The sequence below is a fragment of the Hemibagrus wyckioides genome, linkage group LG05 (assembly GCF_019097595.1).
Source record: "Hemibagrus wyckioides isolate EC202008001 linkage group LG05, SWU_Hwy_1.0, whole genome shotgun sequence".
Lineage (NCBI taxonomy): Eukaryota > Metazoa > Chordata > Actinopteri > Siluriformes > Bagridae > Hemibagrus > Hemibagrus wyckioides.
This window is the reverse complement of record NC_080714.1, coordinates 12,349,872-12,377,742: the sequence shown is the minus strand read 5'-3', so window position 1 is coordinate 12,377,742 and position 27,871 is coordinate 12,349,872. Positions and strand designations below refer to the sequence as shown.

Below are 27,871 nucleotides of genomic sequence, written 5' to 3'. Positions count from 1 at the left end.
GTAGGCTGCCAGCATTTTGAATTGATGTGCTGCAAGTGCAGGGGCTGGATCAGATAAGGTAGAATCCACATTCAGTTTTATTGAGAGAACACAGTCCAGAATATGAGGCAAAGACAATGAGAGCACTGAAACAACGGCTTGGTACTGTAGGTAACTGAAAATATTTTGCAAAAAAATGTATGGCATGCGTGTCGTATATACACTATATTGCCAAAAGTATTCGCTCACCCATCCAAATAATCAGAATCAGGTGTTCCAATCACTTCCATGGCCACAGGTGTATAAAATCAAGCACCTAGGCATGCAGACTGTTTTTACAAACATTTGTGAAAGAATGGGTCGCTCTCAGGAGCTCAGTGAATTCCAGCGTGGAACTGTGATAGGATGCCACCTGTGCAACAAATCCAGTCGTGAAATTTCCTCGCTCCTAAATATTCCACAGTCAACTGTCAGCTGTATTATAAGAACGTGGAAGTGTTTGGGAATGACAGCAACTCAGCCACGAAGTGGTAGGCCACGTAAACTGACGGAGCGGGGTCAGCGGATGCTGAGGCGCATAGTGCGAAGAGGTCGCCGACTTTCTGCAGAGTCAATCGCTACAGACCTCCAAACTTCATGTGACCTTCAGATTAGCTCAAGAACAGTGCGCAGAGAGCTTCATGGAATGGGTTTCCATGGCCGAGCAGCTGCATCCAAGCCATACATCACCAAGTGCAATGCAAAGCATTGGATGCAGTGGTGTAAAGCACGCCACCACTGGACTCTAGAGCAGTTCTCTGGAGTGACGAATCACGCTTCTCCATCTGGCAATGTGATGGACGAGTCTGGGTTTGGCGGTTGCCAGGAGAACGGTACTTGTCTGACTGCATTGTGCCAAGTGTAAAGTTTGGTGGAGGGGGGATTATGGTGTGGGGTTGTTTTTCAGGAGCTGGGCTTGGCCCCTTAGTTCCAGTGAAAGGAACTCTGAATGCTTCAGCATACCAAGACATTTTGGACAATTCCATGCTCCCAACTTTGTGGGAACAGTTTGGAGCTGGCCCCTTCCTCTTCCAACATGACTGTGCACCAGTGCACAAAGCAAGGTCCATAAAGACATGGATGACAGAGTCTGGTGTGGATGAACTTGACTGGCCTGCACAGAGTCCTGACCTCAACCCGATAGAACACCTTTGGGATGAATTAGAGCGGAGACTGAGAGCCAGGCCTTCTTGTCCAACATCAGTGTGTGACCTCACAAATGCGCTTCTGGAAGAATGGTCAAAAATTCCCATAAACACACTCCTAAACCTTGTGGACAGCCTTCCCAGAAGAGTTGAAGCTGTTATAGCTGCAAAGGGTGGACCGACGTCATATTGAACCCTATGGATTAGGAATGGGATGTCACTTAAGTTCATATGCGAGTCAAGGCAGGTGAGCGAATACTTTTGGCAATATAGTGCATGTCCATGATGCCAGAAGTTACTGAGCAACCAGGAAGTGCTAATTCTTGGATGAGAGCTACCTCATGTACAGTGCTGCTTGAAAGTTTGTGAACCCCTTGAGCAGGTCAGAGTTTTTTGTTGTTTTAACATGATTTTTTGATTTTATCATCACCAGCTTTTTATATATAGTGGTACCTCAGTGTTCAACCTTAATTCGTCCGAAAAGTCTTGGCGAATACCGAATTGGTTGAAAACCAAATTATTTTTTCCCATAGGAAATAATGTAAAATGAATTAGTCTGTTTCAACTTGATGGTTGATCTCAAAAACCTTCCTCTTGGCAACATTGATGCCTGATTTACCCTTTTTCGGAGACATGGCTACTGAAATTATACCACAAAAGATAGTGTAGGGTTATAACACAAGCACTCACAGATGATGCTTTCAGAACAGATGACCCACGTAAACTGCTTCATCTCTATTGTCTACGCCAGGGAATGCCGCATGGAAAGCGTTTGCGGCATGGGCGTCACTAGGCCATTTTTAAGGGGGCTTTAGCCTTTGGCTTGTTCAGTACTCAAATATTATACACTATCTATGCAATACAGTGGAATGCTGCAATAAGTTTACCATCCTACCGTGTTAGTCAAATGTTTATTTTATTTAATTAATTAATTTATTTATTTCTTACTATTATACCCTCATTGGGGGCTGAGCCCCCCTTAAATGAAAATTTGTTATTCTATATTCGTTGCAATCCTGTATGAAACGTTCCTGTTAGATAAGTCATACACCGAAAATATTTTCATACACCGAGGTCAGATTGACTTGGAAATTTGAATCTAATACAGAGGTGGTTGTGGACGACCGAGGTACCACTGTATTAAATGTCAGATGTTCTTTTTCAATTGCTAGAGGGAATTGTGTGAGTGGCAAAAAAAACTACATGAAAGATGGAATTAGTGTATGTGGAAAATTAAGTGAAACCCCAGCTGCATTGGTAATGTCAAGTGGGTAACACATTCAGGTGAAAACACATTTGGGTGCTTAATTAATCAGTTACACAGACAATCAATTTAGACATTGATAGGAGAAGGGTAGGGCAACACTGATTAAAAGAGATAGGAAACTGATCAAACCAATGTAGTGCCAAGGTGTACCCACAAAGACCAGCAATGCCAAGAGGAGATATACGAGTACATCAGGAAGAAGGTGGTGACAGAACATCAATCTGGGGAAGGCTATAAGACCACCTCAAAAGATTCCAGCTCCATCCATCTACTGTAAGACAAATCATCCACAAATGGTGGACATTCAACATGACCACAACTCTGTTTAGAAGTGGACACCCATCAAAACTATCGACAAGAAGCACCAGAAAAATAATACATGAGGTAAAGGCCAACCAACATGTTACCTTTATAGAGTTGCAGACCGCTCTGGCAGCACCTGGGGTAAATGTACACGTATACAGAACAGACATGACATTTATGGGAGGGCAAAAATGAAGCCTCTGCTCTCAAAAAAAGAACAAAGCTGCTCATTTAAACTTTGCCAGAGAGCATTTGGACAAACCAGAGGCCTTGTGAAAGTCCATTCTCTGGACATATGAGTCCAAAATAGATTTATTTGGTCAAAATTAAAACTGACATGTTTGATGAAAAGCCTACACTGAATTACAACAAAAGAACCTCCTCCTAACAGTGAAGCATGGTGGTGGAAATGTGAAAGTCTAGGGCTGCTTTTCTACCTTCAGGCCTGGAGGACTCCATATTATCCAAGAAAACTTAGATTAGAATCTCCTGCCATCAGTCAGGGAGCTAAAGCTGGGCCAAAAATGGGTGATGCAACAATACAATGACCCAAAGCATTCAAACAAAACCGCCAAGGAATGGCTTAAAAGAAAGAAGATTTGTACTCTGGAAGTTCAGACCACAATCTAATCGAAATGTGACTAGATCTGGAGCAGGCAGTATATTCCAGATGTCCAGAGGTCTTCAAGGAGGAGTGGGCAAAAATCCCCAAAGGCAGATGTGAGAGACTGGTCAGAAGATGTTTGGTTGAAGTAATGGCTACAAAAGGAGGTGCCACAAACTACTAAATAAGGGTTCACATACTTATGCACAAAATCAAATTTTCAGATTTTATATATATATATACTACCAGTCAAAAAGGTTTGGACACACCTTCTAATTCAATGTTTTTTGTTTAGTGACTTATTTTCTACATTCTAGAACAATACTGGAGATTTCAAAACTATGAAATAACACACATGGACTTAAGTAATCCATATGTAATGACAACAAAAAACAGTCAGTTGTTATTTTAAGACACGACAAAGGTCAGGTGTTCTGGAATAGTTCTTGCAAGAACAGTATTGTCAAGTGCATTTGCAAAACCCATCAAGCACCATGATGAAACTGGCTCACATGAAGACCATCCCAGAAATCACCAATTAACAGCACCTCATTAGAGCCATTATGAAGGCTTTACAGAGCATAAGTAGCAGACATATCTCAATATCAAGTGTTCAAAGGACATTATTGGGCATTTTGGCCGCCTTCAGCATAGAAAGAAATACACATCAGGAAAGACCATGGAATTAGAAGATGTGTCCAAACTTTTGACAGATATATATATATATATATATATATATATATATATATATATATATATATATATATATATATATATATATATAATATATACTTTTATGCCTATTCATTGATTTATTTCTTAAAATGCTATTTTTTCCCCACTGTGAGATACTTGATTCTGTCCCAACACTGACTTTATTCTTCACACAGGCTTGTGCTCACATCTCCACTTCCTGGTACAAGGGGTCAGAAAATATACAAATAAGGAGGAAGCAGGAAGAACACAAAGGATAGTTGGCAATGGAATATCTGACTATATTATAATTAACCACTGTGCCAACAGTGCTATCACACTATCGAAAAATATAAATTTGTATCCCCCCCACACACAATGAAATGAAATCTTTTTAGACAAATAACATCAACCAATTCTATTATCTCTTTATGCAACAGAAACCAGAAGAAACGAGTTATTATGCTTATGTTGAAAAAGTCATTTCGAAGAATGTTGTGCTTTCCAAATAGTGTTCTACTCTTACCAATACTGTTGTATGATGTAACAGAAAATGCACAAAAAAAATGTAAAAATAACACAAATATAAATATAAATCATAAATATAAATCACAAACAAAAGCATCATATCTAAGATCAAATATAATTGTAATAATTAGTACAATTAAATACAAATAAAAATGGTTACACAATGTAGAACAATGTTTCATTCATTAATAAACTAATATAATTTCTAGTATGCCAAATGACTAATGCTATAAGCAAGAAAACACAGTTCAGGACATGCTGTTGTAGGAAAATATTCCTATATTTTAAAGGTTTTAACTTTCATATGCATAAAAACAACCCAGCCAATCTTGTTATTCCTTACTCAAGAGGTGCATTCAAATGTATAACTGCATCAGTTTGAAGTAATTTTAAATAAATCATCTATGTAATAATATAGCATATAGTTTACAGTTATTTCAGCATTTTACAACTTAAAACAATTGTACGTTACCATGGTCCTGGTGCTTTGCCCTTCTACTCACAACTTGTGCTGTGCAGCTTGGACACATGTACATAAGTATGACTGTGTAATAGGATTGCATTCTCACTGTAGACTATTTGCATATACCTGCTGCATGGGTGTCATTTGCGTGCCACTCATTGCTTATCATCCTAAACAATCTGAACAAGAGCTTTGTTTCATCTCATAATGTTATGCCATAGAGTAGGTTCAAGTTCATTATCTGGATGATGCATCAAGCCCAAAGCAGTTATTAGCCAAATTAATAAATTATAATTAGTTATTATAAGATTATAGTGTTTAGGTCAGTGTACATTTTAATAGTTTTTTCTTTCATTATGTCGAAGTATATATGGAACAGGAACAAGAACAACTTTTCACCTACTGTTACTAACCCCTTAAATAATTTCTCTTGAGATGTGGTTTACAGCATCAAATTTTCATTTTGCTAATAAAATTAAAGGACAATTCTTGCATACAACTAGGATGGAATAGATTATTTGTCATGGGATTATAGCACATACTGTTAAGTAATATGTCTTATTTATAATATTTTAACCGAACTATTTAACACTACAGCAATCACATTCTTACTGAGGATTTGCCTATAATGGGCAAGTTTAACTTTGTTCAGTTTTTTAAAAAACTGTATAGCTTCTATTCGGGCAGTTTCAGTTTAACAATGTTCCCAATATGTAATCATTAAATAAAACACAATGTGCCAATTAACAACAAATATTTTGTAACAAAAGACTTCCTTTTTGAGTATAAATGCTCAGTGTTTGCATGAGAAATGTATAAACCTATATGTTTGGTCACTGCAGGTTAGGCCACTGCTTAGCATCATTTAGCCACTGACTGGATGCCAAACTATAAGATTCTTCTACAGTTTCACCATTTGAAAGTGTTACTTTAGCCAAATAGCACTCTCTGTCTTTGAGCGGCAATCCATTTTAAAACACATAACATTTAAAATAAAATTATTTCTCTTTGGTCAGATTCTATTAAAGTAACTTACATGCATTTCCACAGGCTAAAAGGTAATTGGACAATTGACTGATAAGCAGGTTCATATCAAGTATTTAGTTGTTGATGGGAACTTTCAATATACAGTCCAAAGAGGTGTTGATGCAAGTGATGGAAGCCATCATTAGAATGAAAAAACAAAACAGGCCTACTAGAGGGATAGCAGAAATTTGATACATTCTTAAAAAGAATGATTTTACTGGCAAACTCAACAACACCAAAAGGCCTGGAGGACTATGGAAGAAAATGTAATTGGATGTGTGGAATAAAAATCTACTGTACTCACTACCAAAATCTGACTCCAGCTCCACACTGACCCGACAGCTCAGTCTAAGTGAGACTCATAGTTAGTAAGGCCTCAAAACTAAATAAGCCAATCAAGCAGACTAGATGAATGCAGATAAGAGATTTTATTTTGTAATCAGTGCTGACACAAGAATTGAGATGCTCACGCATGAACGTCCCAACAACCTCCTCTCGGGGAACTCCAACTACAGCCTTTATATACATTTCCCTTATCTTCCCAATGCAACACGTCACTGGTTCTTTGCCTAGACAATCCCACCCCTCTTTCTTTTTTAGACCTTTTAGATTCTTTTTTACACCATTATCTTTGAATTTACAACTTTTCGAATACCATTATAATTAAACTTTCCTGAATCATTATATTAAAAATTGGGCGTTTCCGCCCCCACCAGTGGGATTGTCTTTGGCCTCACTCTCGCCAATACCTCATTCTTCTTCAGGAGACAGCATGGGTAAGTTCTCAGTTCTTCAGGGGCCAACACCCTTTCTTTTATTAACTTTTACACCTCACGGATTTTCTGATTTATCCGCTGTCTTCTACGTATGTACTCTAGATATTTCGCCTGGTACCACCATTGCCATCCAACACGCGCTGCGTTTACTTCATGATGAGCTCAGTGCCGCTCAAGGTACCAGTGGAGTGAAGATTGACCATAACAATCTAGGGTGCGTCTCTGCCATTGATTGGTCCAAGTTTGGAAAGCCTGGTACCGCAGAGAAAGCCTGCCAGACTGACATCATTGATACAGCTACTTGTTCTTCAAAGCCCTTGCAGCCTGTGTGCAAGGCCCGTGACAGGCCAACATGCCGTGTTAAACCTTATATTGTTCTTAAGCTCAAACGACCTAACGAATAAACCTTACCTGAGAACTCACTCCTGCTGTCCCCCTGATTATTTCACACATACCTTATACATATATTCTCATTTACAAAATTATCTCCCACATTCCCCCCTTTTGTGACTCAAGTCACAACACACTCAACTTGTTCAGACACTATGCATACATGCCTTATATACGTACATAAGTCAGCACAAGGATTACATACTCGTATGATTCGTTTTCAGTGTTTCACTATTATCATGGTGCTAGTAAACAATTATATACTCGTTAAGGAATGTAATAAGTACTCCAAGCTCTGTGCAGGTACCACTGCATGTAGTTCTTCTCAGTCTTGCTATCGCCCACCTCACTCGTTCTCTCACATTTGCCAGTCAATTTCATACCTACCTGGATCCCAACCCAACTCATCAGGTATTCCCCTGGTTACACGCAATCCACGTTGTTTCCATTTCATGCCCGGTGACCAGCAGCACGACCGTGCCTGCCTTAGGTTGTCCCACCCAGTGAGATCTTACCCGTCTTTGGCTAACCGGCCTTCTTCTCTGGTCACCGGCTGCCCCCTGTTTTTTCAGGTAGCAGCTTTCCCTTTGCCCAACACCTCTGACTCTGGTGTGGCTTTTTGTGTTGCTGGTCTGTCTTCTTCTTGATTCTTCAGTAGGGCATTATTGGGATGTATACCATGAGCCAGATTGGAACCTCAGTCACTCTGTCCTCAGTCACTCTCGAGATCTCATCTCCTTACTTACCCAGCCACTGTACCTGCAGAGAGCTTCAAGTGTGCAAACATTAAGTATCAACTAACTCTGTTTATAACACATTCAGTAATGTCTACCACTCGTTCCCACATGACCAATAAGCCTGAATCATTATTATTATGTTCCCTTTAACCACAAATCAGCAGTTGTCATTAAGATGCATAAATGAGTAACATTCAATCATTCAGTAGTCATTATAAGACTTCTCCAGTGATTACGCTTTTTCATCAGTAGTATTTCAAAACACACGTAAATGATAATAGTGTTGCATGCATAAACATTAGTGATTTAAAACACAATATAATATGACACGCCGACATAACATATCCCACATCCTTTTATGACGTCCCCTGTTGTTCTTCTGCCCATGTGACTTTGCGCCACGTAGAGGGGCCGTTGGGGGGCTAAGGAGAGGTTACTAGCACATCACTTAGCCCCCTCCCGATGATTGGAACAGCAAGGATCTCAGCAGCTCCATCACTTGTCTAGGAACATTGGTCCACAATACATCTGCTCCTAACTTGACCGTAATGACCTCTACCCTCTTCTTAAGTGGTAAGCCTATCCATATTCCAAACCTCCTCTTCCTTCTGTACGCAAGATTAAGTAACCGTTCTACACTATAATGTGCATGTTCTACCACGATGGGTAACTGTGCTGTCTGTCTCGGAGTGTATGCAAATGTGTGTATCTCTGTAATATACATCCTGTCTGCGTAAATCTCCCTTACTGATGTACGCCTATCTATAAAAGGGTACTCTAGCAATCCTAAATTTGGCTCCCACTCCCCCAAATCGTTTTTCAACAACCTACCCCATAAATACCTCCATATATGTCTCCAATCCCCCTCCATTATGCAATCATCTTTATTAAGTCCAATTCATCACTGCCATTGCTAGGTTTAAACGGAGACTCAATCTCATGTGTCATCTGAACATATTGGCCAAACAATGTGTGCGTCATTTGTGTAATCATGGAACGCAGTAGTGGAACTACACAACACAACAGAACTGCAAGTATCACCAAAACCACACCTACGACTGTTCCTATCCTAAGTATGACGGCTCTCCAATTTGAGGAGAACAACCATGCCAGCCAATCATTTGTTGGTTTATATGTGTTCTCTACGTGCTCGTCTCTAAGATCTTTCATCTGCCGCAATATTTTACTCAGGTTACCCTCTGGACCAGTGTGTATTGGAATGTAAGTACAACATTGGTCTCCAAACATAGTACACACTCCTTCTTCCGGGGCCCTCATGGTGTCCAGGATAAGCCTGTTCTGTAAGGCCATGGTAGATGTTGCATGTAGTTGTTCTTGAATCAATCCAATGCTTGTATTGTGTAGTTCATGAACCTTTGTTGATTGTACCAAATATAGTTAATCCATCTCACGTTTTTACCAATCTGTGCCCATGGCAAGAAAAAGGTCAGTGCTCCTGCTCCTGGTCGACCAATGGCAGCATGTTCATCAGGGACTCCCACCGGAATCCCTCTCCAATCCACGTAAACCCCACTGCTCCTGTCGAATCGTCCCAAGTCGCGCTTAATTCGTCGACCTGATGTATTAATCTCCTTTTCTTGCAGCACAGTTAGTTTTCCTGTCAGCACCACTGTTGCACAGCATCCTCCCCATCCGGGTGGCAGGGTCTGCCTAGCAACACTATATCCACAATACCAGAATACATCAGCCAGTGGCCTAGTCCCATTAGATAGGTCAGGCTGGTTCAGATCAATATAGTCCTTTTTCCACTGTCTCCACACAGTAATCTTTAATCCTTTTGTATCTGCCGTCATGTCACAGTCTTTAGAAATGTTGCCGACAAACACCTGTGATCCGTTTGAACATACACAGAATGGGTACCTCTGTCCCTGACGCTCACTCACTCTGATGGGCGGATGTCCCTCAGTCCCGATCTCCTCATACTCACAGGTGCTATTCAACTTTTTTAACCTGGTTGGGCCGTAGGCACATGAGATAGAATGCATAAGACAAACGAATGGGCATAGGTGGCGTAGGTTGTGCTTGGTGCTATTACAACCTTCTGGTCCTCTCGTTGGAAAAACTCTGGGAGCTCGCGATGTCCTGTCATGGCACACTATGCACGAGGTATTTCCTGCTTCGTGTGCTGTGTAACTTAGCCATTGGTAAAACAAGTTGTTTGTCCACAACTCCTGGTCTAATCTGCTCATAAGGCTCATTGACTGTGCAGTGTCTCTGCGTATTCTGGGCAGCGTTGTTGGTGATTGCTCAATATAATGTATTCCCCTAGTTTCATCATTCATGTGTTCATCATCACCGAAGACTCGTATAAGTGTGTATATCCATAGTCCTATACACAGCAGTGCTATTATTACAAGTACCAATAAGCCCCAGTCCGTTCTGTTGATTCCATCACCGTTTCCCTCCTCTTCATTTATTTCTTGCTCATCGTTCCTCTCTCTCCCTTCTCTTTCAGTGTTCTCGCCGTGCACGGGCTCTAGTTCTATAGGCAGGTCCTGTATCTCCCACATCGTGTTGTGAAGGCCCTTCCCTTGGGTCGTCTTCTTCTTGTTCTTCTGGACTCTCCCACGGTTGAAACTCCTGGCTCTGCGGGTGGGGCGCTTGTACCGAAGGGGGTTGTGAGGCGGGAACAGCTGGATCACGCCTTCGCGCCTCGAATTCCCTTATCAGTGGATCCTGCTCCTGCACTCTTTCACGTCTCGCTCCAGCCCCTGGGTCTGGTGCTCTGCAACAGTGATTTAGATGAAACCAAGCAGTCTTACCTTCGACCTTTACGGCTGTTGGAGTTGCTAAGACAACTTTTAGTGGTCCAACTCGTCTGGGCTCATTCCATCTTCTCTTGAAGACCTTGACATACACCCAGTCTCCTGGTTTCACAGTCCTCAGCTCCTCGTCAATTTCGCTCGTCCTTCCCTCCGTAGCATCTTTCACCTGTTGGAATATAGCTCGATGTATTTCAGTCAAGTGCTTCACATAATTGCCAAGCTCACTTTCAAGCTGCTCCAGCGAAGGGCCCTTATAGGGCCCCCGTAGATAAGGCACAGGCATAGGTCGTCCTGTAAGCATTTCATGTGGGGTTAGATGCGTCATTCGGTTAGTTTGCATTCTCATGCTCATCAGTGCTAGTGGCAAAGCTTGCACCCAATTCATTTTTCCCGCTTCGCAAATTTTTGCCAGCTTCGCTTTTAATGTTCCATTGGCCCTTTCCACCATTCCCTGCGACTGTGGGTGATAGACACAACCCAATCTGTGTCGTATTCTTAAATACTGGAACACTCTACGAATCACACTGTTCACAAAGTGAGTACCACTGTCTGAGCTGATCTTATCAGGAATACCAAACCTTGGAATCACCTCACGACACAAAAATTTAGCCACTGAATCTGCATCTGCTTTAGCTGTTGGGTGCGCCTCCACCCATCTACTAAATCTATCCTCCACCACCAAGACATACCTTTTCTTCTCCTTCACCTCAGCCATATCCATGAAGTCAATGATCAGATGCCTGAATGGTCCGTCTGGCTCTGGTATGTGACCTATTGGGGCAGTAAAACTTTTCCTGTTGTTGTATTCTGCACATATTTCACAATGTGCTAACCTGTGATCAACCATCTGAGCTAAATACGGAGACCACCATGCTCTTTGAATTCGTTTGATCACTTCCCCCTTGCGCAATGGCTCAAGCCATGCGCATCATTAATCAACGATGTGAGAAATGAGAGAGGAGCCACAAAATGCCCCTGAGGACCACGCCATACGCCTGTCCGTGCATTCTTAACCGCCCCCCTTTTTATCCACTTAGATATCTCATACACTGAGGCCGAATTTTGCGCTGCGGCTAAGGAGGTTAAGTCCGTTTCTGGGTAGTCATCGCCTTCAGAGTCGGTCACAAGCATAATGTTAGTATGTCCTAAAGCTGCTGATTTTGCTGCCTCATCTGCTGCAGTGTTTCCACTGGTAACAAAAGAGCCATCGGTTTTATGCGCTAAACATTTGACGATAGCTAGTTTAGCTGGCAGAGTAATAGCATGTAACAAATCAGTTATGGCCATTCCATGCGTCACAGGAGAGCCATCTGCTCTCAATAACCCTCTCTGGGCCCATGTAGGGCCGAAGTAATGACACACACCATAAGCATACTGCGAATCCGTGAAAATAGTACAAGATTTCCCTGCAGCTAGCTTGCAAGCTGCAGCGAGCGCTTTTAACTCAGCCAATTGTGCAGAACATGGTTGAGAAACAGCCGTAGACTGAACAGTAACAAAGCTAGTCAAATCATTACTGGGCGCTACTATGGCGTAACCCGCCAAGTTCCCGTCTGGGCCTCTAAAGCACGAACCGTCAACAAAAAAGGTTACATCCGAATGTGGCAAAGGTTGATTTTCAAGGTCCTGACGCGCTTTAGAGTATGTGGATGAAACTTGCTGACAATCGTGCGGTTCACCATCCAATGGGGTCATCATTCTATCAGCTGGATTGACTGTCTGGCATCTTTGAATAGTCAATTCTGGTGAAGAGAGAATTACGTCGTAACCTGTCTTCCGCGCATGAGTTATCACAAATGTCGGACTGGTAAGCAGGGCGTGTAACGCATGTGTAGTGTACAATATAGTAGGATGGCCCATCGTAATGGTTGACGCCTTTTGATACGCAAAGGCTGCTGCTGCTAATCCACGGTAACACGGCGGCATACCACTCTCAATGTTGTCTAGCCTGCAGCTAAAGTAAGCAACAGGCTGCTTGCCCGGTCCCTGTTGCTGAGTTAGCACGGCATTAGCAAAGCCTCGTTTTTCTGATACATACAGGAAGAATGGCTTACCGTAATCAGGACTCGCTAGCGCTGGTGCTGTACAAAGATCCTCCTTCAGCATTTCGAAAGCTGCAACGGCCTCTGTCGTCCAAACCAATGCAGCTTTTTTCTGATCAGCTGCTTTTATCAACGCGCGTAGTGGAGCTACCTTTAATGCAAAATCTACTATCCACTGTCTGCTATAACCCACCATACCCAGGAAAGACAACATCTGTCCAACCGTTTGCGGTTTCGGGGCTTTACGGACCGCCTCTAGATGCGTAGGCGACAGCTTACGACTAGTGCCATGCAAAACTCTTCCTAGATATTCTACTTCCTGTTTGCAGAACTGTAACTTTTCCTTGCTCACCTTGTGTCCGTTTTCTGCTAAGAGTCTCAATACTTTTAGGGAGTCTGCCTGGCACTGTTCTTTAGTTGGGCTACAAATCAGGATGTCATCAACATATGTCAGGAGAAGACTGTCAATATCCAATGAAGCTAGATCCCTAGCCACAATTCGATTGAAAATTGATGGGCTTTCACAATAGCCCTGGGGCAATCTCGTGTATGTGTACTGTTGGCCGTTATACGTGAACGCAAACAAATGTTGTGAATCAGGATGCAGTGGAATACTAAAAAATGCAGAACACAAATCAATGACCGTGTACCACTTAGTATTGCCTGGGATGTTGGAGAGTAACGTATGTGGATCTGGGACTATGGGTGCTTCTGCCTCAACTATATGGTTAATAGCACGTAAATCATGCACAAGTCGCCACTTATCTGAATTTGGTTTTCTAACTGGGAATATTGGAGTATTGCAACGGCTATGTGTTGGTATTAGAACCCCTGCCTCCAATAACCCCTCAAGTGTGGGTCCTATCCCCGCCTGAGCCTGTGGTGTTAGTGGATATTGTTTCTGATACGGGTACCTGACATTAGGTTTAAGTTTTATCAAAACCTGTCCTACTGACTTTATGAGTCCTACGTCTGTAGAGTGCTGAGTCCAGAGCACACTTGGGATTGTGGCTAACAGCTCTTCAGTTTCTGTATCCGATTGTTTATCTGGTGCGATGTCTTTGTCATCTGAAAGTGGTAACTGATAAATAGGAGACATTTTCTTTTCTATCAAGGTTTGTGTGGCTCTTAAAGTGTCTGTGCCTTTTTGAGAAATGCGCATAAATTTTCCATCCGGTGAGGTGTGCATGTACTGGTTGATGGTTGGCTTCCATTCCAGCACCTGGCTAGTTTCTTTGAGCATTGGTCCCAGGTCTTTCGATTCATAGCCTCCTGCTACCATCAGTGTGATGTGTGGTATTGAGTTTGTAATCTGGTACCAGCTCTCCAAGTTATTGGGTAACTGAACTGCCGCTGCCACTCCTTGAGGGCCCACGAAGATGTCTGTTGTCACCACGTCAAACAGTTTTCCTTCCAACATATCTGACCATAGTGTTGCATATTCTTCATTGGCGCTGTCAGGGTCAAAACACATGGTACAGTGCAGCGGGCTCTTAGGTTCGGTGTAATCCGGCCTGTATCCATGGCTTCCACTGTAAATAGCTGGCCTGCAACTCTGATAATGAAGGATCGTCGTTCTGTAGCCAATACACTGTGCTACACTCTGTGTCTGCCTGCGTCCCAGCCATGAGATATTGTTCTGCTGTGGTTCTGTCTGGGAATGTTACCCAGAGGCCTGTAGGGCTGCACTGAATTCTAGCCTTAAATTTACACAAAAGATCTCGTCCCAATAAATTGACTGGTGTAGAGGGTGAATACAAAAGTGGTGCCACAATGGTGGTGTCTTCTAATGTTAATATCTGAGGCTCTGTGAAATGCAAGATCTGCGAGATCCCTGAGAAGCCTGTTGTTTTGATGGTCTTCCGAGCGAGAGGGAGATTCGAGCCTTCGCGCCCTATACATGAATATGTGGCACCTGTGTCGATCATGAATGGAAAAGGACGCTCATTATTGAGTGTTACCATGACAGTTGGTTCCTGTTGCGGATGCAGTGTAGTAGCATACTGCATATTCTCCCCCTCTGGCTTCTCAGGGCCGCTTCAACTCCAATTTGGTGCGGGCCCCAGTCCCGGGCCTATCTGGGGCTGATACATATGTGGGCAGTCTCTTCTCATGTGTCCACTCCCTCCGCAGCCCCAGCACTCTAGTGGTTGTTGAGGCTGTTGGTACTGAGGATTGGGGGGTGCCTGCGCATAACTCAGTCCTTGGGGCCCTCCAGTCCTCTGCGGCGCATATCCCTGCGGTGGTGATCCAAATCGTTCCCACGGCTGCCTTCTCCCTTGCCACCGACCTCTCATTGGGCGTCCTCTAAATCTTCCTTGTGCTCCGCCAATGTGGACATTAATGGGTTGGGCCATTGGGTACACCTGACTATTTTGTGGATGCTGCGAGTTTGGTGCTGCCGCCTGCGGTTGTGGCATCATTTGCGGCTGCTGCGGTGTTTGTCCTTGTTGCGGCAGCATTTGGTTATTCTGTACTGGTTCTTGGCCTGCTGGGATAACCACTGCGGCTTGTATTTTTCCTGCTTTGTCTCTCTCCTTTTCTTTCTGTCTAGCTCTTGTCAACTCGCCAAGCTGTGTTTTATATAACTGTGTCAGTAGGGCCTCTGAGGCTGTTTTCTCGTCCTTTTGTTTCTTTCTGTATTGTTCCACATAATGTATCACATGTGCTTTGTAGGTATCCCATGGCATGGAGTTTAGACCGACCACCTCATCCAACGAGGTTTGGACTGGTTCTGGTAGACATTTCTTCAGCATTAATTTAAACAGTCCTTTACTTGTGTCCGTCTCGTCCCATGTTCCACCTGTCTCTTCCTTCCATTTATTCTGATAATCATGGATGAATTTTACTACATTTTCTTCTTCCTTCAGAATCATGTGTTCCAGTTGTCCTGGGTCCATTTTCGTGGGGTAGGTTTTCCTTATTTCATTCCACAACCTGTTTCTCCATGTCCCCAATGCTATAGCATCCCAGCCTGGTAGATCCATTGCTCCTTTTAGTCCAGCTTCATCCAGTATTTCAGCTGTCTTTGCTTTCCCTATTGTTTGGGCTAATATAGCCTTCACATCTCCTATCGACAAGGTATGTCCTGCTGTCTTTTCTTCAAACTTTGTAATCCACCTCTGCCCTCCATTACACATCTCCGGTAGCTGTGAGCTTAATCCTACCATATCCATAAATGTCCATGGAACATATTGCACATCTCTTCCTTTTGTCACCAGGGGATTCATTCGAACCTCTTCCTCACCATCAAACCCATATCTCTGCGGTGCTTTTAGTGACTTCTTGTCCCTTAAGGTTCTTGGTCGCGTGTGCTCCCGTTCCAGCTGCTCCTCCAACGCTGTAACTGAATTTTGTAAGCGCTCTTCTAAATCTTCCAGCTGCTGCGCGAAATCACGAACACTATCCCTCACCTTCTGCTCTTTGGTGTCCCTCTGTCTCTTCATTGCATCTTCCCTTGGCTCTATGTACAGCACTCCTCTAACCTGTCTCTCTGGATCTTCTCGCCAGTATTCAGCACATGGTTGTTTTTCCGGTGGCCCTGTTGTCTTTTCTGTTCGGGATTGATTATACACACCCTGTTCTTCACTCATTGGTTCATCTCTTTCCCATTCTTCCGGGGGCATAGGGGGCGCTGTAGGCCCACTCGCACACGTTGAGATATATCTCTCGGCACTGTCCCCCACTGGTGTTGAGTGTGTGAACTCCTTTCCCTTTTGCAAATACTCTTCACTCTCTTTCTTTGCTCTTTGCAGTATCTCCTCTGCCTCCCCTTCTTCCTCATTTTCACTGTGATTTCCCCCTGTCTCTTTGCTCCTTCTAATTTTTCCTTTAATTGGGTTTTCAACTGATATCTCCACGTCTTCCCATCCTGTCCAGTCGGCATAGCAGTCCGTTAAGGTTGGATACACTCCCACTTGTTCCCTGCCCACCACTGGCTCGTTGTAGTTGGGTGGTGGACAGTAGATTGGCGGTGGTCTTTCTATTTCTCTCTCCTCTCTACTCCGCTCTTCTTCCTTCTTTATCGCTCGCTTCACCGCTTCTTCTGCTTCTCTGACCTTCTTTCCTTCTCTCATGAACCATTCCAGAATCTCTAACCGCCTATACTTCTTTCCTCTGGATTTATCATCATCTTTGCTTGGCTTCCAAGTGTCTCAGCATTTCTCTCACCTCTGAGCAGGCCTTTTCATCAAATGTTCCTTCCACCGGCCACTGCCATGTCCCCTGAGTCCTGTCATGCCATTTTCTCATACACTTCCTGACATACTTCTCATCAGGTTTGTGTTGCGCTATTATAATGTCAACTGGTGTAGGCTGTCTTCTCCCTTCACTCATGATGCACCCCTGTTGTGCCCTGTATGCGCTACTTCTCTCTCCTGGATTCTTGTTACCTTCTGACCACGTCAGTGCGACGCTGATTCGTTTCACTGTCAAGCTCGGCCTTACTGGATTCTTTCTTATCTTCTCACCGAGCGCATTGATCTTATCAATCAGCACTGACGTTGCAAAACCTCTTTCCCAGTGTACGAGTCGCGGTTCTACTGTCACAGTTGCTGTCAATCCCGAACAATAATTGTACTGGCTTGGTCTGGGCTGGAATAACTCTGCCAGGGGTTCGTCGTCTTCCTTATATGGGTCACTGATGAAATCAAATATTGGGATGGCTACACTGCTGGGCTCAGGAGCGTCAACTAGTGCTCTCAATATAGGACTCAACAACTTGGGACGCCAAATCTTCCTCAAGGCTTCGTACCAGTCTACGTCAGGGAACGTTCTTTGTAAGGTGTACAGTCCGTCAAACTTTGTCAGGGCCCACAATTTATCTCTAATCAAATCTTCTGGCTGCCAGTGCTCTACTCCTTCCCTATCTTTATATGTCCGCTCATCCCAAAAGTGTGTGCGTATTCCCCTTGTTTCTATCTCCAAGTCTTGGCGAAAGGCCATACAGCTGAAGAAAACAGTAGTGCGCATGCAGTATATGGTATCAATATAATAGCTCAATACTTCAGTAAGGGTAATGTTGTATTATCTGGGTCACATTTTTTACAATTCACTGAGTGGCCCAATAGTATGCAGACCCAAGTTTTAGGCGGATTTTTCCTAAGTATTCTCTTTTGCTGATCGCACAATATCCCTCCCTCGCTAAACCTGCTTTCAGCCGCTTTTGATTTCGTTCCAAGTCCACAAACCGTGTCTCTAGCCGTTGAACTCCTCAGCCTATTCATATGTACAACTCTTTTCCCTCACTTATTCTGTATGAAATTCCTCCTTCTAGGGGGATGTCTCCGCTCTTACTCACTCTTTCTTGGCACAATGCCCCCGCACACACACACACACACCTCTCCACTACTTCAGAAAGCACTCAATCTTTTTCCACACACACACACTTGTTCTTTTTAATTCTTCATCATCACCTGAGGATCTACTGTTAAACTTCCTGCAATGAAACACTTCCACAACCTACGATCCTGCCCCAACTTCCACATGCTAACCCAAACTTCCGTGTATTGAGGACCTCTTGGGGTCATAGGCCACATTAAATTGACCCTAACCAGGAGTTTCCCAGCTTCCTTTCTCAACAACTCTAGTGCTGCCTCCGCGAACTCCCTTTCAAACCTATTTGGAAACCTATAACCAACTCGCTTGAATGGTAGTGGACTGCTAAGACTTAGCTCTAATCCGCGAGTTTTTGCTCTTTCTGTGATAATATTGGGAACTTCCTCACTTAGTTCCTCCGGAACGGTAAAGTAAGCACTCACACGGTGTCGTCCCGTGTAGGCGGATACAAACACTTCCACCATTCGGGAGCAGTTGTTTACTACAGTATGCTACATCTTCACCTGGACCCCATGGATGTCAAACCACACTTTCAACAGACAACAGACAAAGGCCGACAGCAGGCCTCTCCTTATTTTCTTAACCTTTTCTTTATTTTCTACCACCTGGATCCAGGACTTTTCTATTCAGCGCTTTTTCTCATTATATTCTCTTTATCTCTTATTTCTCTTACACCTAGATCCGGGATTTTTCACTATATTTCTCTTTTCTTCTCTTATTTTCCTTTCACTACCACCCGGATCCAGGAATTTTACTCTTCTCTTTTATCACCTGCTACTTGACACTTATTTTTCTTTTTCCAGTGACGGTGTTCACGTTCACAGAACTTACTATTCTGCTACTAAACGCTCCGTTTGCGTCCAAATAAGGTCTTTTTCACAGGAATTTCTCTCATACCACCTGGAACCCACCAGGACTTTCGATCATACAGGCCTTTACACATTCATACATCTGACATCATCTAGTCTTTTCAATACAAAACATGCAATTTATCATGTCACTCTATGTGGTTTTAACTTACACTCACTCTGCCTCTCTGCCTCAATAGGTTGGAGCAGAGCTGATCCGACCCTGGGCCGAGCGCCTCCGCCTCCCCAGACCACACACAACTAATGCAGAAATTCGGTTAAACAGGCTTCTGCCTTACCTCTGTCCTAGTTGGATCCCGTGTCTGGTCCGTGGGCGGTGGCTGCAGCCTCAGGTCCCGGGTCTGGGGCTCTGCTGTTCTCTCTGTGCCAATCTCGTTTTCTTTGAAATCACGTCGGGGTCACCAAAACAATGTGGAATAAAAATCTACTGTACTCACTACCAAAATCTGACTCTAGCTCCACACTGACCCAACAGCTCAGTCTAAGTGAGACTCATAGTTAGTAAGGCCTCAAAACTAAATAAGCCAATCAAGCAGACTAGATGAATGCAGATAAGAGATTTTATTTTGTAATCAGCGCTGACACAAGAATTGAGATGCTCACGCATGAACGTCCCAACAACCTCCTCTCGGGGAACTCCAACTACAGCCTTTATATACATTTCCCTTATCTTCCCAATGCAACACGTCACTGGTTCTTTGCCTAGACAATCCCACCCCTCTTTCTTTTTTAGACCTTTTAGATTCTTTTTTACACCATTATCTTTGAATTTACAACTTTTCGAATACCATTATAATTAAACTTTCCTGAATCATTATATTAAAAATTGGGCGTTTCCGCCCCCACCAGTGGGATTGTCTTTGGCCTCACTCTCGCCAATACCTCATTCTTCTTCAGGAGACAGCATGGGTAAGTTCTCAGTTCTTCAGGGGCCAACACCCTTTCTTTTATTAACTTTTACACCTCACGGATTTTCTGATTTATCCGCTGTCTTCTACGTATGTACTCTAGATATTTCGCCTGGTACCACCATTGCCATCCAACACGCGCTGCATTTACTTCATGATGAGCTCACTGCCGCTCAAGGTACCAGTGGAGTGAAGATTGACCATAACAATCTAGGGTGCGTCTCTGCCATTGATTGGTCCAAGTTTGGAAAGCCTGGTACCGCAGAGAAAGCCTGCCAGACTGACATCATTGATACAGCTACTTGTTCTTCAAAGCCCTTGCAGCCTGTGTGCAAGGCCCGTGACAGGCCAACATGCCGTGTTAAACCTTATATTGTTCTTAAGCTCAAACGACCTAACGAATAAACCTTACCTGAGAACTCACTCCTGCTGTCCCCCTGATTATTTCACACATACCTTATACATATATTCTCATTTACAAAATTATCTCCCACAGATGATAACAGAATGCTTTCCTTGTTATACAAAAACCCTTCACAACATCAAGCTTAGTCAAGAACATTCTCAAGGTATTATTATAAAAGACTACAATGCCTTCATGATAGTGAAAACTGAGGGTTTACCATAAGATACAAACGAGATTAGACTTTCCCAAGTCTGGAAAAAGATTATTAGGAAATATGAAACCATTTGGTAAAGGCAGTGTTATGACATTGGCATATATAGCTGCCAACAGAACATAGTTACTGGTGTTTTTTGGTCATGTGGCTGCTGATGCAGGATGAATTCTTAAGTCTTTACACCTATAAATGCTCAGATTCAGTTAGATGCTACATACAACTGACAGCATGGCACTTCACAGAACAGATGATAATGACTGTACTAAAGCATATTGTAAAAGCAATCCAAGAGCTTCTTAATTCAAACACAGAATGTTCAAATGGCCAAGTCACTATCCTGACCACAAGGAAATTGAGAATGTTTGTAACTTACTGAAGACAAAACTGAATGCAGAACAACCCACAAACAAGCAGCAACTGATGGCATCTGCATTAAAGGCTGGAAAAGCAATTCAAGGGAGGAAACTGATGGGTCCATGGATTTTAAACTTCAGAGTCTGCATCCAAGTATTAAAATTATCCTCATATTTAGAATTATGTTAGTTTGTCTTATTTTTAAGCCTGTGAAAATAGATTTCTTATGGCAGCAGTGCAATGAATAAAATCATGCAGATATGGGCGAGATATGTGGCAGACAGGCTGGTATAAGTGTTTCTATAACTGCTAATATCCTGGGATTTTAACATACAACAATCTAGACTCAAAAAGTTACAAGCAAAACCAGAGAACCGCAGTTTTGTGGAAAGAAATACCTTGTTGATGAGAGGGGTCAGAATTTGGTGCCAACACAAAGAATCCATGTACCCAGTCTGCCTTGTCTCAATACTCAAGGCTAGGGGCAGTGGAGTAATGTTTTCTTGACACACTTTGAGCCAGTTAATACCAATCAGTGTTTGCATGCCACTGCAAAATTGCACCTGAAAAATCTGCAGGAATTGTTTGATACAATTATGTCAACAATAACCAAAATCTTAAAGGAATTTTCCATCTTTTAAAATCCATGACACAAAGAATGAAGTTATTTATTGAGAGCAAAGGGAGGACCTACTCAGTATTAGGGGAAGTTGTAGCTCTCTCTCCACCTATCCCCATCTTCTGCATCCTCAACACTTGCACCCACTACCTTCATATCCTTATTACATCCATATACCTCCTCTTTGGCCTTCCTCTTTGCGTCCTGCCTGGCATCTCCATGTCCAACATTCTCCTACCAATATACTCACTCTCCCTCTGAACATGTCCCAACCATCTTAATCTGGCCTCCCTAACTTTGTCCCCCAAATGTCCAACATGAGCTGTCCCTCTGATGTACACATTCCTAATGCTGTCCAACCTTCTCACTCCCAAAGAGAACCTCAAACATCTTCAGCTCTGCTAGCTCCAGCTCTGACTCCTGTCTCTTACTAAGTGACAATGTCTCTAAACCATATAGCATGGCCGGTCTCACCACTGTCTTGTACACCTTCCCCTTGATCCTTGCTGATATTTTTCTATCACACAGAAATCCCAACATCTTTCTCCACCCATTCTTACCTGCCTGCACACTATCCATTACTCTGGACTGTTCATCCCAAGTACTTAAACTCCTGTACCTTCCTCAACTCTTCACCCTGTAATCTTACTGACTTTCATTCCTCTTCTCTCCAGTGCAAAGCTCCACCTCTCCAGATTTTCCTCCCTGCTCTCACTACAGATCACAATGTCATCTGCAAACATCATTGTCCAAGGAGACTTTTGCCTGACCTCCTCTGACAACTGGTCCATCCCTATAGCAAACAGGATGGGGCTCAAAGCCGATACCTGATGCAGTCCCACCTCCACTTTGAATTCCTCTGTATGACCTACAGCACACCTCACCACTGTCCTGTTCCTCTCATACATGTCCTGCACCACTCTGACATACTTCTCTGCTACTCCGGACTTCCTCATACAGTACCATAGCTCTTCTCTTGGCACCCTGTCATACGCTTTCTTCAAGTCTACAAACACACAGTGGAACTCTCTCTGACCATCCCTAGACTTCTCCATCAAAATTCTCAGAGCAAAAATTGCATCTGTTGTGCTCTTTCTGGGCATGAATCCATACTTGTCAACTTTATCCCCCTATAGTTGCTGCAACTTTGCATATCACCCTTATTCTTAAAGATCAACACTAATACACTTTTTCTCCATTCCTCAGGCATCTTCTCACTCTGTTAAACAAACTAGTTAAACATTCCACTGCTGCCTCTTCTAGACACATCCAGACCTCCACCGGGATGTCATCAAGACCAACTGCCTTTCCACTTTTCATCCTCTTCAAAGCCTTTTTGACTTCATCCTTTCTAATCTTATCTACTTTCTACTCTTTTTTCCCTCTCTTTATCCTCATTCATCAGCTATTCAAAGTATTCCTTCCATTTCCTCTGTACTCTCCTCACTTGTGAGCACCTTTCCATCTCTATCCTTAATAACTCTAAAGCCTAGTTCACACTACAGGATTTTAAGCCCGATTTAAGCATGATTTGCAAATTAATGAGCTCGCCGACAGATCGGGCTATGATTGTGGGAAAATCAGCAGGTGATCAGCGCTCTGCAATCTTTATGTGTGAACTACTCAACGACTACTCAAAGAGGCTCGCTGACACGTCGCTGACACCTCGCAGACAAAATCCAGATATCTGGCATGTTAAATATCTGGGACGGTCGGCCGACTCGACATCATGTGGTGTCAATTGTAGCTACGACCTCCAGCCAATGAGAGAGCAAGTCAACAGGTTGAGGTCACCGGAAGAAGTTGTTGTCAGATCGTGTGGTGTGCGACCCCCTCTTGTGGATCATTTATGAAGCATCGCTTAGTGTGAACACCACAAGGACAAAAACATACAGTGACATACAGTGAAGTCATGTAGTCTGAACAGCAAATCGATCTGCCGACGGTTAAAGTCTTGTAGTGTGAACTAGCCTTAACTTGCTGCACATCCTTCCCATCTCGATTCCTCTGCCTAGATAACCTGTACAAGTCCTTCTCTCCTTCTTTAGTGTCTAACCTAGTATACAACTCATCATATGCCTTCTGCTTGCCTTAGACACCTCCCTCTTCACTCTGCGCTATAACTCCTTGTATTCCTGTCTATTTCCCACTTTTTCTTGGCTAACCTCTTCCTCTGAATACTATCCTGATCTTCCTCATTCCACCACCAAGTCTTCTTATCTTCTTTCCTCCTTCCAGATGACACACCCAGCACCTTTCTTCCTGTCTCCCTGATCACTTCTGCTGTAGTTTCCCAGTCATCTGGCAGCACTACCTGACCACCCAGAGCCTGCCTCAACTTCTGTCTAAATTCCTCACATCATTCCTCCTTTTTCAGCTTCCACCACTTGGTTTTCTTCTTTATCTTTGACTTCTTCTTCTCACAGACCATCAAAGTCATCCTACACACCACCATCCTATGCTGTCTGGCTACACTCTCTCCCACTACCACTTTACAGTCACTAATCTTTTTCAGATTGCCTCTACTATATAGGATGTAGTCTACCTGTGTGCTTCAACCTCCACTCTCAAAATCTTAAAGAAAAGTTTCCATCTTGTAGAATCCATTAAACCCTCAATTCCTCAGTTGTAAAAAATGAGACAACTGTAAGTTGCTCTGAATAAGGGTGCCTGCCAAATGCTGTATATGTATTACTACAATGTTCCTAAAGGGTTTGGCAAATGTATATACACTCATCGTCTTCTTTAATATCATATTCATTAACAGTCATGTTGAACTGGGAATGAGAATGGGGAAAATGTGTGATCTCACACAATAATATGAGAAAGAAAAAACATTAGCGACAGTTCTGTCGGCAGAAACATTAAGTTATAGATGGTATAACATAATAATAGAGGTCAGGCCAGATTGGTTAGTAACTCATGCTGTTCCTGCTGTTGGCTGCAAGATTAACTGTGCCAGCACCCCCAGTACATGGATTAATTCAGTGCCCCACTCCTCAGCCAGCATCCACAGCTAACAGGAGTCCTTGAGCTGCTGTAGGAAGATCAACGAGCTGCCAACTTCTCTTCTTCAGTCCAGCCACATGAAGTTGCCACATATTTAAGAGCTCCACGAAGGCTTCCAAATCATCTGTAAAGTACATAGTCATGAGCATCATGGATGTGGGGCTGGTTGCAGCAACATCTGGAGTGTGGTTTCCAACCTAATTTTTTTTGTCTATTATGTAAAATTGAGAGATTAATGCATTATGGAATGTATAGGATATAATGCTTTTTTAAAAATGTATACTATTTCTATTTCTTGTCAAACAAGTTTTCTCTTAGTGAAGACATCGCACAGTAGAGTGAAAAATATTATGCATATGTGTTGTATTGCCAAGGCATAAAACATATTAACCATGCATTCTACACATTCTACTAAGCAATAAATGATAAATTGATTGATTCAGACAAATATTTGAATAAATCAGCATTTTGTTCATGTGGGCTGTTGTAAACCTCCCTGCACAGTTTCAAACCCCGCACTAACACCAGCAACTGCTGTAAACCTACCTGGATGAAAAGTATAAAAATAAGTATAAAACAGACTTTTATACTGAGATGTATGTGCAAAGGACACATTCAAGACCACACAGATAATGCTTAAAGCTAAAATAAGAGAAAAACAGAAAAACATAAACATTGACATCACAAGTGAACAGCACAGACATGTATACATCATAAGTAGGCAAAAATCACAACTTAATCTTAAATGATTTACAAATAAAACAATAAATTCTTTAAGTTTAAAGCTTTGGTTAAGCACTACATATTCTGTATTTAACTTTGAATGAGAATAATTAATTGTTCTTAAACATTATCAGACATTCTCAAACATAAATAATGTGTGTGGAAAGTGTTTTTAACAACATTTACAGAAACTGTAATATTATTATAACTTTTTAGGTGCCCAAGCATATTAGATGCTGGAACCCTTAAATTTTTGTTGGGATTTTCTATTTTTTAGGGGTCCAAGTATGCTGTGCTTGTGAACCCACTGGAAGTGTTGAGAGTTTTCTTCTTCTTCTACATTTTGGTCTGTCAAATTATTAGACGTCAGACTACTCAGTGAAGTCCATTTTCTTGCTTTAAAGATCTTTAAAGCATATCAATTTTAAACTCTATTGCAGTCACACGTGAAACAAATTATGGGAAGCATAGCTTTATTTACTCTTACAGCTGTTACTTATGACGGTGTGGATTTGCATTAAACTCGAAAGTGATATACATGACAGGACAGGAGGATATGCTAAATTTGGGGTGTGGTCTTTTACAGGGGTCAGAGCAAAAGTAAGATTATTTCAAGAACATTGAGCTCTATTTGATATGCTGCATTTATGGCATGTGCTAACCTATAAGTAAACTTGATAGGTTAGATAATAAACTTGATGATGACTTCATTAATTTAAAAACTTGAAATTTCAGCAAGCATTTGACAGGGTTGCTGTGGGATAATATATATAGTATAACTATCATGTATTGTGGTCATAATGGTTTAGCCCATGTGTGGGAGCCCTGGGTGGGGAAGTAGAGCAAGGAGACTATAAAAAGGAATAAAATTAGGAGGTGTTGTTTTACACAACTTGGTATATTATTACCCATGCACCTACCCATTAATATAACATGGTAACATAGGGTTAAGGGAGGTTTATTGGCTTGTGACCAAGACAGAAGCCAAAAGAGGATAACATCTAACAACCAAGATGTTTCTAGCATTCAAGACTGCATGCAGCAGCCACTGTAGATCTAAAATTGTGCGTTTTCTTTGTCTTTAGCCTGACTTTTTATGGCATATGGACATTTAACCAGTGTTCATGTCTCCAATCACACTGCTACAGTGCCTACATAATAATCTCCTGGAGAATCCATGCAATCTCAGCTTGCTGTGGTGACCAGGTCTCTGGTCCTCGTTGTTGCCTGATACCGTTGGCTGGGGGAGATGATGTCAAAAGTAGTGTGTGAGGAAGCAGAAGCATGGCAAGAGGGTGGGAGTCCATGCTAGGCTTAAAACAAAATCTAGATGGCCGGCTATCCCTTCCATCCTGCTCTCCGATGTCTGCTCCCAGGGAAAAAAATTTGATTACATCTGACTCCAGCAGACTATGACATGAGTTTCAGAATGCTTTGTCTTTGTTTTCACAGAGACATGGCTCAGGGTTCCAGACACTGTCAATCAGCTAGATGGGCTCACCTTGTTTCATGCTGACAGAAATGCATGTATGGATTATGGTGGTGGCTTGTATGGTTACATCAACATGATATAGTGCAAAAACTAGTTTCTAGTTACTGCTCATTACTGGAGGAGTTTGTGACTGTTAGATGCAGACCATTTTGTTTTACCATGGGAATTCACCAATCTGTTTATAGTTCCACTGCTATTGCTAAGGAGGCACTTTGTGAACTGTATGGGGCAATTAGCAAACTTAATATTTTCCAGCACACTGACTGGTACATGTTCAAGGAAGCTGTAACCTGTTGGCAACTCTACCAACTTAATGGAATACATGACATCCAGTCATGAGCTTTAGATGACTGCAAAGTCTGAGCATTGCTGAATACCACCTTCAGAGCAGGTGACAAGGTGGCCCTAAGAACAGTGAAGGCTAAACTGTCATAAGCCATCAGAAAGGCAAAGCATGCATTTACCCAAATAATACACAGCCACTTCCAGGATAGCATGTGGCATGGCATCCAGGCCATCACTAAATACAGGACGACTTCACCTGCCTGTGACAGAGAGTCTACCTTCCACATGTGCTGAACTACTTCAACACTTGGTTTAAGGCACAGAACACTTGGTTTGAGGTGCCATGAAAACCACCCCCCACTGACCGACCAGGTGTTTTGTCTTACCATGGCTATGCAAAGTTAACCTACAGAAAGCTACTGGACCAGATAACATTCCTAGCAGAGAGTGCAGTGGTTGTGCAAACCAGCTAGCAGATGTTTTCACTGACATATAACTGTGGATTGTCTTTGCATTTTTTTCCTTCCCCATCTGGTGTGTGTAATTATATACGACTATGGTGATTAAAGGTGTGTTGTGCAATAGGTAGGGTGCAATTTAGTTGTTCACTGCATACTGCAAGTAAGGCAGTGATTGGTCACTGTATGTATTATATGTACATAGTATGTTACTTGTATAAAACAGCAGAAAACAAATTTCCTTCAGGACAATAAAGCTTATTTTATCCACTGGATTTTACTACTGCACTTTATTCTTTATAAAACTGTGTACTGGTCAGTGCTGCACTGTACCTTGTCAACTATTGTACTGTACTGTTTGCCCACGTTTGCACACATGTACTTTATGTATTACTGTGGAGTCTATGTAGTGTACCTAG

The 27,871-nt window shown here is 42.6% G+C and overlaps 2 protein-coding genes across 5 annotated transcripts in view; one reads left to right on the top strand and one right to left on the bottom strand.

Annotated features, from left to right (window-relative positions):
• si:dkeyp-117b11.1 (B-cell linker protein) overlaps positions 1-5,110 on the bottom strand; it is a 55,435-nt gene extending 50,325 nt beyond the window's left edge. The window contains exon 1 of one of the 4 annotated variants that reach the window (XM_058390174.1): positions 5,031-5,110. In XM_058390174.1, the coding sequence (XP_058246157.1) occupies positions 5,031-5,033 (3 nt within the window). In that variant the 5' untranslated portion in view covers positions 5,034-5,110. The remainder of the gene's footprint in view (positions 1-5,030) is intronic. The other 3 variants (XM_058390175.1, XM_058390173.1, XM_058390172.1) reach the window with 3 other exon arrangements.
• Positions 1-20,044, top strand: part of LOC131353269 (uncharacterized) — a 230,517-nt gene extending 210,473 nt beyond the window's left edge. Inside the window, exon 2 of the mRNA XM_058390179.1 lies at positions 19,164-20,044. The gene's annotated coding sequence lies outside the window, so the exon portion shown is untranslated. The remainder of the gene's footprint in view (positions 1-19,163) is intronic.
• The last annotated feature ends 7,827 nt before the right edge of the window (positions 20,045-27,871 follow it).